Source organism: Plasmodium reichenowi, chromosome 11 (assembly GCF_001601855.1).
Source record: "Plasmodium reichenowi strain SY57 chromosome 11, whole genome shotgun sequence".
Lineage (NCBI taxonomy): Eukaryota > Apicomplexa > Aconoidasida > Haemosporida > Plasmodiidae > Plasmodium > Plasmodium reichenowi.
In genome coordinates this window covers 781,436-798,915 of record NC_033656.1, presented here as the reverse complement: position 1 = coordinate 798,915, position 17,480 = coordinate 781,436, and the positions used below count along the sequence as shown (strand labels likewise).

At 20.4% G+C, this 17,480-nt stretch overlaps 1 protein-coding gene across 1 annotated transcript; it reads right to left on the bottom strand.

The window, feature by feature from the left end:
- Nucleotides 1-306: 306 nt before the first annotated feature.
- PRSY57_1121300 (dynein heavy chain, putative) lies at nt 307-16,329 on the bottom strand (the record flags this gene model as incomplete). Its single annotated transcript, XM_012908177.2, has 3 exons — nt 307-376; nt 591-13,242; nt 13,530-16,329. The coding sequence occupies 3 exons, from the start codon at nt 16,327-16,329 to the stop codon at nt 307-309; spliced, it is 15,522 nt and encodes a 5,173-aa protein (XP_012763631.2).
- Between the last annotated feature and the right edge of the window lie 1,151 nt (nt 16,330-17,480).

Sequence of the window (17,480 nt, the reverse complement as noted above, 5' to 3'; positions counted from 1 at the left end):
TTTTATGTCTTTTTATTTATATGTATACACACTTTAATTAAAAGTTGGCATTAAACATATTTTTTTTAATATTTGTTATAGTTATGATGTTTTTTTTTATTTTTTTTTTTTTTTTAATTTTGACTTATTAAATATTTCATATATATATATATATATATATATATATAATAAAGACTTTTAATTATTTCAACTAATGATTTTTATTAATATCATAATATAAAATGTTTATAAATATAAATGTATTAAAATAATGACGAAGTTATTTTAAGTATTTGTATAATAATATATTATAAGAAAAAATCAAACTTAATCATCCGATAAGAAAAGTGCAACACCAGCTAATATCCATTTGTCTTCTATATCTTCCATTTCTAAACTGTAAAATAGGAATTGGGGAAAGGGGGGGAAAAAAAAAAAAAAAAAAAAAAAATATATATATATATTTATATACATAATAATAATAATAATAGTGTAGTAGCTACAAATGTGTAAGATATTTAATTTTATGTATTATATATACACTGTTCCTATATTTTTTTTATTTTATTTTATTTTATTTTTATTTTTATTTTTTTTTATTTTTTGATTACTTTAGATCTATTGAACAAACAAAAGTATTTCCCCTGTCTGAAGTCACATAAAGAGGTGTATCCAATGAACGATATTCCATATTTTCTTTTAAGAGTTCATCTTGTTCATTACTAATACAATATACATATATTAATGGCATAGAATAATATATATGTTTAGGTACAGATTCTATTATGTTTCCATAAGATACATTATCATTTATATTATCCTTATCGAATGTAAAGGTATCATTTTTCGAATTAATAAACCAAGAAGCTCCTTGTAAATATAATCCATGTATATATAATGCATTATTTTTATTATTTAAATCTTCTAATTTTGTTATATTGGTTACTTGCCATTTTAATTTAAGTTTATCAATTGGTACTTTATTTTCTTGAGCAAATTTTTGTTTAATAGCTGTTAGAAATGAGATAGGATTAAATAATGCAGATAACCATACAGAATTTGGTAGGAATATATTATTTCTTATTTTAGAAATCCATTCTTTTATAAATATTATTCTTAATTTAAAATTTTCAAACCATGGCATCAATTTTTTTTTTGATGGATAAGAATAATTTATCCATATATGTGGTATATTATGTAACATTAATGACTTGATAGTATTTTGAATTTTATCATTCATATTTAATATACCATCTAATACTAATTTAATTTCTATTAATGTATCATTAATACATTCTATTAATTTGTTAAATTTTTCTGCTTCTTTTAATGCTATTACCATAAATGTATTTGTTTGACTATCCTCTATTTTTAAATCATTTGTATCAATTTTATCTGGTAATTCATTTAATAAATGATTAATTATATCATATATAATTTTTGTACTTTTATTACTTCCTGAATGTTTTTCATCTTCATCATCTTCCTCTTTATGTATGTTTTCCTTTTTTTGATCATATGTATATTTATTATCCTTATTATCACCAGGTTTTTCTTTCTTTATTATTTTCGTATTTTTTTTATAACTTTCTGTTGATGCAATTTCTTTATTACTTAGTTCTTGTAAAGTTTGTAATATTCGTGAGCATTCATTTTTCATATATTCAATTTCGGCATTTATGTGTAACCCTAATAAATAAGTTTGTTCTTTATTCAATTTTTCGTCTATATATTTTTTTAGTTGATTAATATTATATTTACTACAATCTGGAAACTTAAATACATCGAACAAAATATTATGTTTGGTATTTTTTAAAATGAGTTTTTCTTCACTTTCTTCTTCGTTATCATTACTATTATTACTATCATCATCGTCATCATCATTATTATTATTATTATTATTATTATTTTTATTTTTTTTATGACAATTATTATTATCATCATTATAATTATTATTATTATTACTATCATTGGGATGATGAGGATCCATATTAATATTTTTATTTTTTTCATTTATACTTATTATATTTCTATATATCTCTTTAAGTATATTCTTAACATATGTCTTATTTATTCGTCTATCCCATATATCTGTTATATGTCCACCATATATAATTTCTCCTATTAAAAATAATACATCTGCTAAAGGAAAACTTTCATATGTATTTAAATATCTTTTAATAATATTAAATGATATTTCTAAATCATTATCATTAAAAGAGTATGATTGACTAAATCCGATTTTTCCATATAAAAATCTTCCTAACAATAAACTATGATAATAAGAAAGACCCAATATTACTGTTTTTAATTTATCATCATATTGTCCGTTTTCAAATTTATCAAGACAACATTTTATGTTATCTTTTAAACTATATGATTTTTCATTATTTATTCTAAAGCATTTCTTTAATAATTTTTCGGGTAATAATTTGGTATCTTTTTCATTTGGTATAGCTGCAGATAAGAATAAACGAAAATTTACATGAGCATCTAAAAATATTTTATCCAGAATTTCTTCAAATTCTTTTAACCATTTTGTCATTAAATGAATGTTTTGTAAAAATATATATCCTCCACATTTTGATATTTCTTTTAAATATTTTAATGCAATATTTTCTTGTCCTTGACCCATAGATATGTTTACATAAGATATTTTATTTTTATTGGATTCTTTTTTATTACTATCATTTTTTTTAATACCATTATTTTTCATTTTATTTATATAATCTTCTATTTCTTTAGAAGGATCATAACCAGTTGTTAACAAAAATAAGACGGGTGTTTTATTATCAATATATTCATCTAATATATTTTCTAATGCATATGTATTATTTTTTTCATCATTTGTCATTTTTATATTTTTTGTAATATAATTTTTTAATGCAATTAAAAATCTATCTTTACGTAAAACTCGAATTAATAATAATTTAGAAAAATCTTTTATATTATTATATTTTCTAGGTAATTCTTCATTTTCTACTTTTTCACTTAAAAACCATTGTTTCCATGACATACTCTCACTTTCGAAACTTTCAGTAATGTTTTCAAAATCTTTTAAATTTTCTAGATTCTTACAATCTTCATATAATTCTTCATTAATAAATGATTTATTCATTAATTTTTTTTCCATACTTTCATTCTCTTTTTTATTTCTAATACTTGTTATATTATTACTACTTAATTTATATTTAGGATTAATAAAAATTTCTTCCTCTTCTTCGCTTATTTTGTCATTTAACTTTTCTAAATGTAACATAATCAAACATTTTACAATTAATTTATCTCTTTCTAATAAACCTTTATCCATATACATCCACATTTTTATATTCAATAAATCTGTTAGCATATTTACTCTTTTTTCAACTTCATTCTTGTCTATTTTCGTTTCTTCATTTGTAAAATCATCGTTTTCAAAATCTTCTTCTTCTAAATCATCTTCTTTGTCCTTATCAATTTTTCCATTTTCTTCATATGTGCAATTTTTATTCTCCCCTTTTTTTTCTGAAACTTTGTAATCATCAATTTGGACCTTTTCGACTTCCTCTATTCCCACATTTTCTTCTTCTACCTTTTGCTTTTCCCCTTTTTCATCTTCCATTTTTTCTTCAACAACTTTTTCGTCTTCCATCTTTTCTTCAACTTTTTCGTCTTCCATTTTTTCTTCAACTTTTTCATCTTCCATTTTTTCTTCAACAACTTTTTCGTCTTCCATTTTTTCTTCAACAACTTTTTCGTCTTCCATTTTTTCTTCAACAACTTTTTCATCTTCCACCTTTTCTTCAACTTTTTCATCTTCCATCTTTTCTTCAACAACTTTTTCATCTTCCACCTTTTCTTCAACTTTTTCATCTTCCATCTTTTCTTCAACAACTTTTTCATCTTCCACCTTTTCTTCAACTTTTTCATCTTCCATCTTTTCTTCATCAACTATTCCATCTTCCATCTTTTCTTCATCAACTATTCCATCTTCCATCTTTTCTTCATCAACTCTTCCATCTTCCATCTTTTCCTCTTCCATATTCTCCTCTTCTACCTTTGCATCCTCGTCGCGCTTGTCCTCCTCTTTTGTACTACCAAGGTAATCATCATTAAAATCATTATCTTCACTTTTAAGATAATATTCTTGCTCCTGGTTCACCTTACTGGGTGATCTATTTGGAGAACTGTCATTCAAGCATTTGATAAATATTTTCAAGAATATTTCTAAAGAATAGAAATAAAATGAATGTAAGTTTTTTAATTTTTGTAAAATGAAGAAATACATGACTCCTCTTTTTGATAAAGGTCTATATAAGTTGATAATGGTATTAATATGTACTTCTGTATTTTTGACAATTTCTGTTTTTTTAGCTATATTTTCACTTAATAATTTCGTTTTTTCTAAATTTTCGATTAATGAAACATCTTCTAAAATATCCCCTTTAGCATCTGTTAATTTTTGCAAGATTGATGATTGAAGAAAAGAGAGTTGACACATATAATCATATTTTAACAATGATAATTTCTTTTTCTTTTTTGATAAATGATTAAATTCATTTTCTAGAGTAATAGATAATAAATGTTCTTCTAAATCATCTGGTGTAACCGTGAAATTTATTAGAGAACATGCCGATTGTATTTCAGGTTGATAATGAGGATTTGATAATTGTGTATGTAATATTATATAAAAAGATGGATGAAACATAAGTTCTTTATCATTAATATTAATATAATAATTATTTTTTCTCTTAATTATATTCTTTGATATAACATTATATAATGTATTATCAATATATTCATCTGCATTCTCAACAATAATAGAATAACCAAAAGATATACATTCTTCTATTTTTTTTAATAATATTTTATCATTAATATCTGTGATAATTAATTTTTCACTTTTTTCTTTATGACTATTAATTAACCATTTTAAACTTTCCATTTGTGGATCAATAATAATAGGGAACTTATCACTATTTTCTAATATTATATTATTTTCAATACATACTGAATTTAATGTTAAACCTTGTTTACTTAATTTAGATAAAACTTCTTCATTTATTAATAAATCTAAATTAAAATTATTTACTAAGAATATATCATAAATCATTTCGTCTTTCTTTAAATTATCATTCCCCAATTCGTTGTCTTTTTTTTCATTTTTTATATTCAATTTGTTTGATATGTCAAAATTATGATTATCTTTTTTTTGTGGGTCCTCATTATAACCAAAATTTGCACTATTATTATTACTACTATTATTATTATTGTTGTTGTTATTTATGAAATTTTGGTCGTTATTATTTATTTTTTTGAGCATGTTATTAAAAATATTATTTTGTATTTCATTTTTTCTCTTTAATGTATCAACACAATTTGTCATAATTTTATTTCTATATTTTTTAGTAAATCCACCACAAAACGTAACAAAAGTAGATGAAAGTAATATATCTGTTAAAATTGTTTTTTTTTTTTTTTTTAAACTTTCATATTGTTTTGACCATGATATTTCTTCACTACTTAAAGCATCTATTAATCTAATTGATAATTCTAATTTTGTTTTTAATTTCTTTTCCTCTAAAATAACAAGATCTCTTTCATATATAGCATGATCATATTGACTTATTAATTCACTTAGTTTTGCTTTTAGTGATTGTACCTTTTCACGTACAATTTGTAATTTTTCATTAGCTTCTTCTAAACCTTTTTTTGTATTATCTAATAATATTCTTTTAGGTAATATGTTTTGAATAATTTTATAAAATGATGTTATATTTAAAACCCATTCAGCTAATCCTGCAGCAGCTTTAGATTTTTTTTGTATTGCATTTTTATTAAAATGTGGTAAATTAATTAAATTTTCTACATATTTAAAGTTACAATCAGGAACCAAATTTTCATCAATCTTATTTTTATAATCTTTAAGTAAGGATATAAATTTTTCAGGATTAATCATCATTTTTTGTGCAGATTTCCAACTTCGATCTTTAATTTTTCCAAATTTATCTATAGATATAGTTGTATCAATTGTTGCTAATAATTGCATAACAGCTGCAGTAATATCTTCTACTCCTGGAGGTGGTTTGTTTAAAGTTTTTAATTCTTGAATATTTTTTTTATTTAACGTATTTAAAGCTTCTTCAGCTTGTTCTATTAATGGAATACCTAATCTTATATCATTTTCACATTCTTCTTGTTGTTTAAGAACTTTTTTTTGTATTTCTAAACAATTTTGTTCTTCTATATCAGCTAAATCACTCTCTTTTTTTACAACCATTTTTTCATTACCAATATCTATTGCATATTTTTCAGCAGCTTCCATTTTCTCTTCTGATATTTTTTTTTTATCTTTTAAGCAATTTTTTATATTTTCTACATTTGAACTTGTTTCATTCATTTTTGTGATACCGTTTTTAAGCATATTCATTTTATTATTTATATTAGTAATATTTTTTAGTAACATTATATGATACGTTTTGATACTTTCAAGATATAATTTGGGGGTTATATAAATATGGGAACGTTCATGAGAATAATAAAAGGATGATATATCTAATAGGTCTTCATAACATTCTTTTAGATATTCAGTTATTATATCTTTTAGGTTTACATATTCTTCTTCGTTTAGTATACTAACATTTTTATCATAAATATTATTATTATTATTATTATTATTATTGTCATTATTGTCATTATTGTCAATAGTAATATTATTTATCGTTGTTGTAATGTCCCCATTTTTCATATTTGTTTTATCCATGTCTGTATAATGATCATCTCCATCGTTTGTTGATATTGTAGGGATATAATTTTTCTCTATCTGTTTGTTTCCCAAAGTTATATCTTTTTCTATATTTTTATTTTTTAAGTTAATATATTCTTGATCTAATAAAATATCCCCCGTATTTATATTCATATATATATTACTAACATAATTTTTCCCTACACACATTAAAGAATCAGCTTCCCAATTATCATATATATCTATCATAGTATTATTTAATATACACTGGAAATTGTTTGATTTATCTCTAAAATTATTACTAGTTGGAGAAAAACATAAAATGAAATGTAAGTTATCATTTACTTTTTTAATATAATAATCGAATATGTTATTATCTGATTGTTCTATACCATCTGCTTTAGCTATATTTCTAATATTATGTATTATATAATCTCGTTCTTCTTTTGTATATAAGTCTATAATATTATTTGAACACATATATTCATTAACATATATAAAGAAAGTATCATGTATTTTACTTTCTTTTAAAAATAAAACAATATCTTCATTTTTCATAGCACATTTATGAAAAATGTTTTGTAAATATTTTTTGATATCGTTATCAGTACAATGTGCAGAAAAATCCATTTCAAAAAATGTTTTCGATGATATATAAGATGAAAATTTAGATATGGTTGTTTTTCCACATCCTCCTATACCTAATAATAATGCATGTGCTTTTAAATTATCTACTATTCTAATTAATTTACAAATATGTTTAATAGCATCACTAAATAAAACAATATTTAAATTATAGGAATTATTATATTCATTTAATTCTTCATTTAAGAATAATGTTAATTCTTCCATGTTTTTACAAATGTCATATGTTTTATCATGACTACCTTTATGGAAATTTGAAAATAATAAAGTACTGTCATATTTCATAACAAATTTATTAATTTCATATTTATTATACATTTTTTTTATTATATCAGTAATAATCTTTTTATATTTGTTCTTGTCTTTTTTATTAAGCTTATCTGAGTATACCCTTTCACATTCATGTAACCATAAAAATAAAAGTTTATCACAATCTTGAAATGTAACAGGTGTTGTAGTAAGTAATCCTTTAACTATACTATGAATATCTCTTAAATTAAATTCATAATAAAAATAAGTAGCTGTTCTTTTGAATGTCTTTTCAATATTATAAAATAAAGATATAGTAGATTTTAATATAGATGGAATTAAATCAGATACATCTTGTTTAAAATTATTAAAATGATTTTTTAATAAAACACTAAATATACTATTGACAGTATTATTTTCTGGAAAATTAATATTTAATATAAAAAAGTGTCTAATTAATCTTGGATTAATAGTAAAATTACCTCTATTATAATTCATACAAGATATAAGTTTTGTATTTAATATTTTAATTAAATTTAATTTTTCTAAATCAAACCAAGAATTTGTATCTATATATTGACATAATAATTCAATAGCACTTTGTGTATTATAATCATCACATTTAGGCATATTTATATCATCTATAAAATATATTAATTTTTGTTGATATGGTGGACTAAATTGTTTTCCTGATTTTTTTTCTAAACAACTTTGCATTAATGTTTGTACATTTTTAGATGTAGTATAATAATTAAAAATCATATAAAAACTTTTAAATTCTTCTTTTTCTTCATTTAATATTTTCTTACATAATTGTGTTTTTCCTACACCAGTTTTACCAATAAATAAAATAGGCATATCGGATTTTAAAAACAATTTACATATATATTTATAAGAATAACTTTCTATTGTTTCAATAAATATATCATCTTGTAATACATAATTTTGTTTTAGTTCATTAGTTATTTCTGCTTCATCCCATTCTTTAAATTTATTATTTTCTACATAAAAATCAAAAACACTTATTTTTCGATTAACCTTAATACTTTTAAATGTATTTTTCCAATATTTATCAAAACTTTTTTTATAATTTACATTATCCTTTTCACCTAAAAATCCCCCAAAACACCATATAACTGAATAAATGAAATAATGTTCTACACTTTCATAATTATTATCTATTAATAATATATCTAATAAAGCTGATAATGATTGTATATGAGACATTGGTGATATTTTTATAGAAGTTTGTAAAGTACTTAAATAACTAAATGTAGGTTCAACATATTTATACATTAATTTTTCAAATAATTTTTTTATATTACTATTAAAATTATCATGTTTATCTATCCATGATAAAAAATAATTTTTCCATAAATCATTAGGATCTACTGAAAAATAAACTAAACCTGCTCTTGATATTGTAGCAGGAGTAGCAAACATTAAATCACTAAATTCAAAAACTAAATTCATATGATTTTTTAATAATATTCTTTCATTAGATGATAAAGTTAAAACTTTATTATCATCCATAACTGAATTCATATTTTCTATCCAATGAGAATCTAAATTTCCATCAAAAATAATGTAAGCTTTATCACAATCATCTTTTTTAGAATAATTTCTCATATATTTAGAAAATACCCCATCTTTCCATTCTCTTGTTTTTATATGTACATTACCATATAAATCATCTATATTTATTGATTTAGGATTTATTCGTATACTTACTGTTTTTAAATTTTGTTTTTTTTGATATTCCATTAACATATTAAAAAGTGTGGTTTTCCCACAACCAGCTTCACCCATAATAAATACACAGTGTCTAATATTCATTATATCATTTAATTGTATAATCTTTTTAACAAAATAATTTAATCCGAATAAATGATTTTTTTTACAAATATCCATTAATTCTTTTTCTATATTATTCAAATTGAATAATTCTTTTTTTTTATTATTATTATTATCTTCTAAATGTTTTTTTTTTGTTTTCTTTTCTTCTTTTATGTTATCTGATTTTAATTCTTCAATATTATCTTTTTCTTTTTTATTTTCTTTTTTATTTTCTTTTTTATTTTCATTTATATCAGTTATATCATTTTGATTGGAAAAAAATATATCATTAAGCAAACCAGAAAAAATAGGACAATTAGAAGATGATATTTTTGCAATATTAATATCATGTATAGCTGAATAAAGTAATTTATTTTCATCTACGTCAGGATAATTTCTTTTGAGATCCCCAGCTTTTGTTAATACACTTTTGATGCTTCTTAAACCCCAATCACAATGTTTATCTTTTAGTAAACTTTTGGCTAGCTCAAAAAATGTAGTGAATTTAATAGAAAGATATTTTGCATTTACATATCCTTCAGCCATTAACATATTTTCACAAATTTTGTTAAAATCAGGTATAATTACTGTTATAGGTCTGAATAAAATTTTAAGACTTTCAGGTAATTTAGATCTACCTAAATAATCAGGATTCATTGTAATAAAAACAGCACAATTTTTTTTTACAATAATTTCATCAGAACCAATAATACATACATTATTATTATTTCGTTTACAATCTAATATGGATTTAAATTGAATAGAACAAACAGATAAAACTTCAGGAATTAATCTATTAAACTCATCAAAACAACACCAACACCCTGTACTACCAATTCCTTTAAAAATATTTCCCATACTTTTATAATCTAATTGATCTGAACAATTAAATACATAACAGTTTTTTCCAAAAAAGCTAGATAAATCTTTTGTAGTTTCAGTTTTCCCTGTTCCTGCTGGTCCTGCAGGAGCACATCCCATATATAAGCTTAATGCTTGTGTAGCTGTAATATAAATACGACTTGTTAAAGGAGTAATAACTAACCTTTGATAATTTCCTATATAATCATAAGAATAATTAAATGAACAGTCCATAATTTTTATTTTAATATATAAGTCTTTAAAATATGTAAGGCACGTATATTTTGATAATTCATTATTTAATATATTATTATTATTATTATAATTATCATTATCGTTATTTTTGTTGTTATATTCTTGTTTTCCTTCTTGGTGTTCATTATCTATATTTCTATTATCCAATTTTAAGTTTGATTCTTCCGTTTGGTTTTCATTCTCTTCGTAAATTTTTTGATTTTTAAAAAATGGATACATCCTAATTTGAGATTGCCAATCGAACATATTTATAGAAATAGAAGATTTATTTTTTAGGATAACTTCAAGTACATCTCTATAAAATGTATCTAATGTAATAATACACATAATTTTGATTCTATTTTTTATAGTTAATTTTTTTTGAACTTTTTTAATAACATTTTCTAATTGAAGAATATGATTTTTATAATATTTATTTAATTCTTCATATATATTAATATCTTTTTTAATTAATATATTTTCCACATCATTTACAAAAAATATAGTATTACATAAAATAAATACTTGAGCTAAATAATTTTCATCTATCCATTTTTCTTTTTCATTATTAAACAAATCTTTTAATCTAAATAAATTTGTAATATAATATTTTAATGTATATTTAATATGATCTATTATATCATTTAAATAACATTCCACTTTACCTTTCAAAACTAGACCTTCATGAAAATTACATATTTCTTCTCCATAAGACGAAATTAACTTGATAATAGTTTCTTCTTTTTCATCTTTATCATTTTTTATATTATCATCATAATTATCATCTCTATTATTCGTTGATTCTTCCTTCTTATTATATTTATTTGTCTCTATTTCATTAGAATCTTCATTTGAATTTTTATTCTTTTCTTCTGTAATAGTTTCTTGATTATTTAGTTTCACTTCATTTTGTATTTCGTTATCTGTTAATTGCTCATTTTTTGTTACAAATTTTCTAATGGATAAAAATATTTTTTGTACGTGTGTATTTACAAGTTTAAAATTATTTCCATTAGATAATATATCTATTAAATCAGTAGAAGATATAAAAAAAAATCTAGGAAATGATTTACGTTTAGAATCTAAATATTCATTCAATGGTTTTTCACTTTTACATAATTTTACTTTTAATTCTTCTAATTTTTCTATAATTCCTCCTTCATTTGAAAAATCTACTACTTTTATATTATTATCAATAATTTGTTTTAACATTTCAAGATATTCATCATTAATAGTTAAAAAGAATTTAGAATAGAGAGGTAGTTCCTTTTTTACTTCTTCTGAATATATATACATATTTTGTAAATATATCCACAATTTTTCTATATCTTTTAATAATTGTATTACTTCATATATATTGGATATTTTTTTTTGCCATAAATTTAACTCATCTGAAAAGAAAAGAAAATATTTAGATGAAAAACAATTTTGTAAAGTAACTTGATGTTCTTCAATTGTGTCTATACATATATCATCTATATATGTTAATAGTATATTATTTTTATATTCTTTTTTTTTAAAATATATTTTATCCCAATAATCTTCAAATTTATTAATAGTTTCTTCTATTATTTTTTCATTATATGCTTTTATAATAACTTCTTCAATAGTATCATGATATTTCATAACATTTAATTTATAGAAATATATAGTTAATGTACTATCATCTATAATTATATTTATTTTATCTTCTTCTTTATTTTTTTCTTTTTCTTCATTTATATTATTTTCCATTTCTTTTATATGTCTATCTTTTATAAATGGTTTTTTAATTTCACACAAAACAGAAATAAATTTTATAATTTCTTTTAATTTTAATGTTTCTTCTTTACATATATTATGTTTTCTATCTACTTTAATTTTTTTGAAATCATTTTGTAATTTTTTTACTTGTATATCAAAATCTTCTACATCTAAATCTTTAAAAGGACAAAAAAAAAATTCATTTAATATTTCTTCTTTTTTTTTGATAAATAGCCACATCTTTTCAATTTCATGAATTTCATTATTTAAATTTTCAATATCTTTATTTAATTCTTCTACATTATCTATTTTAATAATATTATCTGATATTTGTTTTATTTTTGTAACTTCATCTTTTATTTCTATAAGATATTTTTTTGTAGTTTCAAGTTCTTTTAATGATGAATCATATCCATTGTTATGTAAATAAACATTAGATACTTCTAAATTCTTTTTGATATTTACAAATTTATTATAATTTAATTTTAATTTTTTAATACTTTCCTTTTCTTCTTTTATAAATTCATCTTTTAATTCTTTTTCTTTTTTAGACAAGCAAACCGTTTTAAGTTTATGATAAAAAATTAATAAATTTTTAATTACTTCAATTTTTTTCTCATCTTTCTCTAAATTATTATCTAAATGAAATTTATCTTCACTTCTTTTTTTTTTAATTCCTGATAAATCTTTTTTATTTGAATCGTCTATTTTTTTGTTATCTTTTTTGTTTTTTAAATTTAATTCTTCTGTATTTAGGAGGTTGATATAATTTCTTAATTTCTTCATGATATTAGGATCGATATAATCTAGAAATTGCAATTTATTTTCATTTATAAAATCTACAATCTTATGGTTATCTTTTACTTTTAAAAAATTATTTCTAGTATCAATATTTTCATTTATTATATGTGTTACTTTATCTGTTATATGTTTATCATTATTATTGGCATTATTAGTGTGTTTTACGTTATCTGAACCATTCAAAAAAATATATAACAATTATTAATATTAAAATTATTACGAAGATTATTATTACTATTAATATTATTATTACTATTAATATTATTATTACTATTAATATTATTATTACTGTTAATATTATTATTACTATTAATATTGTTATTACTATTAATATTATTATTACTATTAATATTATTATTACTATTAATATTGATATTACTATTAATATTTATATTAGTCGTAGTAATAATATTACAATTTGTACTATCATTTTTATTTATTTATTTTTTTATGTTACTTGTTGTAGTAGAAGAATATTCTCCCATTCCATCTGTCTGATCATTTTTGAACTTTTCATTATTTATTAATTCATGAATTTCTTTATCAATATATATTTCTTCCTCTTGAGAAGCATTCAACAAATTATCCTCTTCATGTAAGTTTGTAATAACATTTTTTATCTTATCTATATCTATAAGTCCATATAATATATACTGTTCTATAATATTTATGTCATGTATTGCTTTAGGGAATCTGTTTAGAAAATGATCAATATTGATATTTAATTGTATCAAATTATTTGTATTCATGTTTTTATTTTTTATTAGATCAAATAAACATTCTCCTTTTCGTAATAAATTCTCTAATCTATCATTAATAAATTGTTTTACATATATTATTTTATCTTTTAAATTATTATCAACTTTTAGAAAAAATGGACTATTCTGAATATTTTCATCTTTTAATTTTACTGTTATTTTTAAGGTCCCATTTAAGTCTAATATTTCCATATGATTGCTTGTATTACTTTTTATATCTTCATTATTCATTGAGTTCTTATTAGATATATTTTGAGGTCCTTCAAGAGCTTCTAAATCATTTTGATTCTTCCTTTGTACTACATTACATTTGAACTGTTCATTTAAATTATCATTATTATTGTTATTATTGTTATTATTATTATTATTATTATTATTGTTATTATTATTATCATTATTATTATTATTATCATTATTATTGTTTATTTGTTCTATGTTATTATTTTTGCCCACATTTTGCATCTTTACTTTCATTTGCTTGTCATTAACAAATGAGAAATATTTGACTATATAAAATCCATTATTTAAATCATAAACAAAATAGTTGATATCATATTGTTCGCTTTTTTGTTCATATATAATACTGATTTGAAATTTATCACCTCCTATTCTTTTATGTTCATTCATACTATTTTTTGCAATCAGAAAAAATATATTATCCTTTTGTAAACATACTGGTTCCAATAAGCCACTTCCAAAAATTAATGTATTTTTAGGATCAATATTATAATAATATTCTAGAAAACAACTATTAGTTGTGTAACATTTATCATTAATAGATAATTGTACCTGACATATATTATTCTTGATTTTATTTTTTGCATTAGGTACTATAGTATATATATTATTTTCATTAATATATATCCCTTCACTATATAAATTTATATCATCAGATTTATATTTCACTAGAATTTTGCCTTCATTAGTAAATCCTTTTCCTCTAAACAATAATTTTTTATTTCCATTTATATCACATTGTTTTGGCCATATATTAAATATAGCATATTTTGGTCCAATGATATTGCTTATATTCATAATATATATTTTCTTTTTATTATCTGTTATAATTAAATTAGAATCCATAAAATCATATGTTATAGAACAGAATGTTATATTATTTGATATATTGGAATCTTCATATATATCATGTTTTGTAGTTATTATTATTTCATTTTTAACATTATTACTATTCATATTATTAATTTCTTCCATATTATTATTTTTTATTATATTTTCTTCATTGTTTTGAATAATATTATATTTCAATTCTTCTAATTTAAAGGTATCATATAACTTTAACATATTCAACTCTATATTATTATATTCTATCTTTCGATTTCCCTTTTCATCACTAATAATATTATAACCTCCAAAAATAAATATAATATTTCTATCAATAGATTCTACCAACACACTTCTACAAAATACTTTTGAAATATTAAATGAATAAGAAAAATCCACTTCAGACCATTCATTGTTTTTTAAATCACATGAATACATATCATTAAAACTTATTTCAGCATTAGTACCACCTAATATAAATAAATTATTTCCATGGATAAATGATATATGACCATATCTAGTCGATGGTACATTCCCTTTACAACTTCTTAATATCCATTCATTATTTAATATATTAAATTCATATAAATCATTATAACTGCTTCTGTCATAACCACCATATCCACCGAATAAAATTAAACTAAAATATTCATAATTTAAAGAATTACTTACTATAATATTATTCTTTATTATTTTGATTTCATCCTTTTTAAATCCTTTTTCTTCTTCTATATTATTTTTTCGTATAATATATAAATCTAAACTAGAAAAATAACGAGGACATGGTATATCACTTGAATGTAACTCATCACTTTTATTACTTTTCAAATATTTTCTTAAATTCTTTACATATGAATTATCTAAAATGGAATCATCTTTATCAATATCTTCACCATCTTTGCTATCACTATCATTACTCCCATAATCCTGATTCTCTCTATATTTATTATCACTACAATTTTCATCATCCGTTTGAGAATTATACCCCTTCTCGTTTGTTCCATTTATGCCATTTTGTAAATTCTTCTCTCTATTTTTTTCTTTACATTTTAATTTTATTTCAACAAATGTCTTATTTAAACTGTTAAATACCCATAAATCGTTCAAAGCAACAAAAGGAACTTCACTATTCAATCCACCAAAAATTATAACATAATTTTCTAATAATCTGCAAGAATTATGATAACATCTAATAGATGGTTTTATTTTAATACTCAGAGTTTCATACTCTGCCTTATCGTTTTTTATATGAATTAAATAAGCATCGTTACATATTATCCCATTATTCTCTTCTATATCTATTTTAAAACCCCCAAATAAAAATAGCCCACCTACAGTATAATCAACACTATATCCTAGTATATTTTTCTCTTGAATATTACTCTTTACCTCTATTAAATTTAAGATGTCATAATGGCCTTCAGAAAATTTTGTCATATTTTTTTTTTTTTTTTTTTTTTTATTCTGTTGTATATTATTTGAAAAAATATATAAAATAATAAAAAATATAAACAATTATATAATAAATAAAAGTATATTTAGACATATTATATATATATATATATATATATATTATATATTTTTGTAATAATAATGAAAAATACATAATTAGGGAATATAAAACAAATACAAATGATATTACATATTTCTACACGTATGATTCGAAAATTGTATTATTCCGTTTTTAAATTATTTATATAATTTTTTTTCTAATTCTTATTTTTTTTTTTTACTTCAATTTTTTTTTTTTCTACTATTTATTATTTTTCATATAGGTCAGAATCGAATAAATAACTTTATATCATACATTATTAATACAAAATATTCATGTCTAATATATGTCTATTTTAATTACATATTTGTAAACATAGAGCAAAGATGTTTTATAAATTATAAAAAATATAGTTAATACTTTTCTTTTTTTTAAATTATATATATGTTTCAAATATATCAACAATTACTAAAAAAAAATAATAATAATTTAATAAATTAATAAATAAATACATATATATAATATATATATTGTAGATATTATAAAGTTGGTGTTTTTTTTACCGTAGGAAATAAAATAAAAAATAATCTGATATCAATGTAGGAAAAAAAAAAAAATTTTTTTAAGGAAGAATGTGTTTCTAAATATTATGTAGAATATGTATAATATATATATATAATATTTAAACAATATATGATGTTGGAATAATTTAAATAGTATGTTGAAAAAATAAACAAAACACAATAAAAAAAAAAAAATCAAAAAAAATCAAAAAATAATAACATATAAAGACAAACTAATTTTTTAAATATTAAAGATATATATATATATATATATATATATATATATATATATATACATATGTATAAAACTTTTGAATTAAGTGTTGATATATGTATATAATTTAAAAAGAATACACTTATATATTCCTATTTTTTTATAAAAAAAAAAGAAAAAAAAAGCATAATATATAAAAATTAAATTAACAACAAAAAAAAAAAAAAAAAAAAAAAAAAAAAATTAAATTAAATTTAATTTAATTTAAATCAAAAATATTAAATACATTTTATTTTTTTTTTTTTTTTTTTTTTTTTTT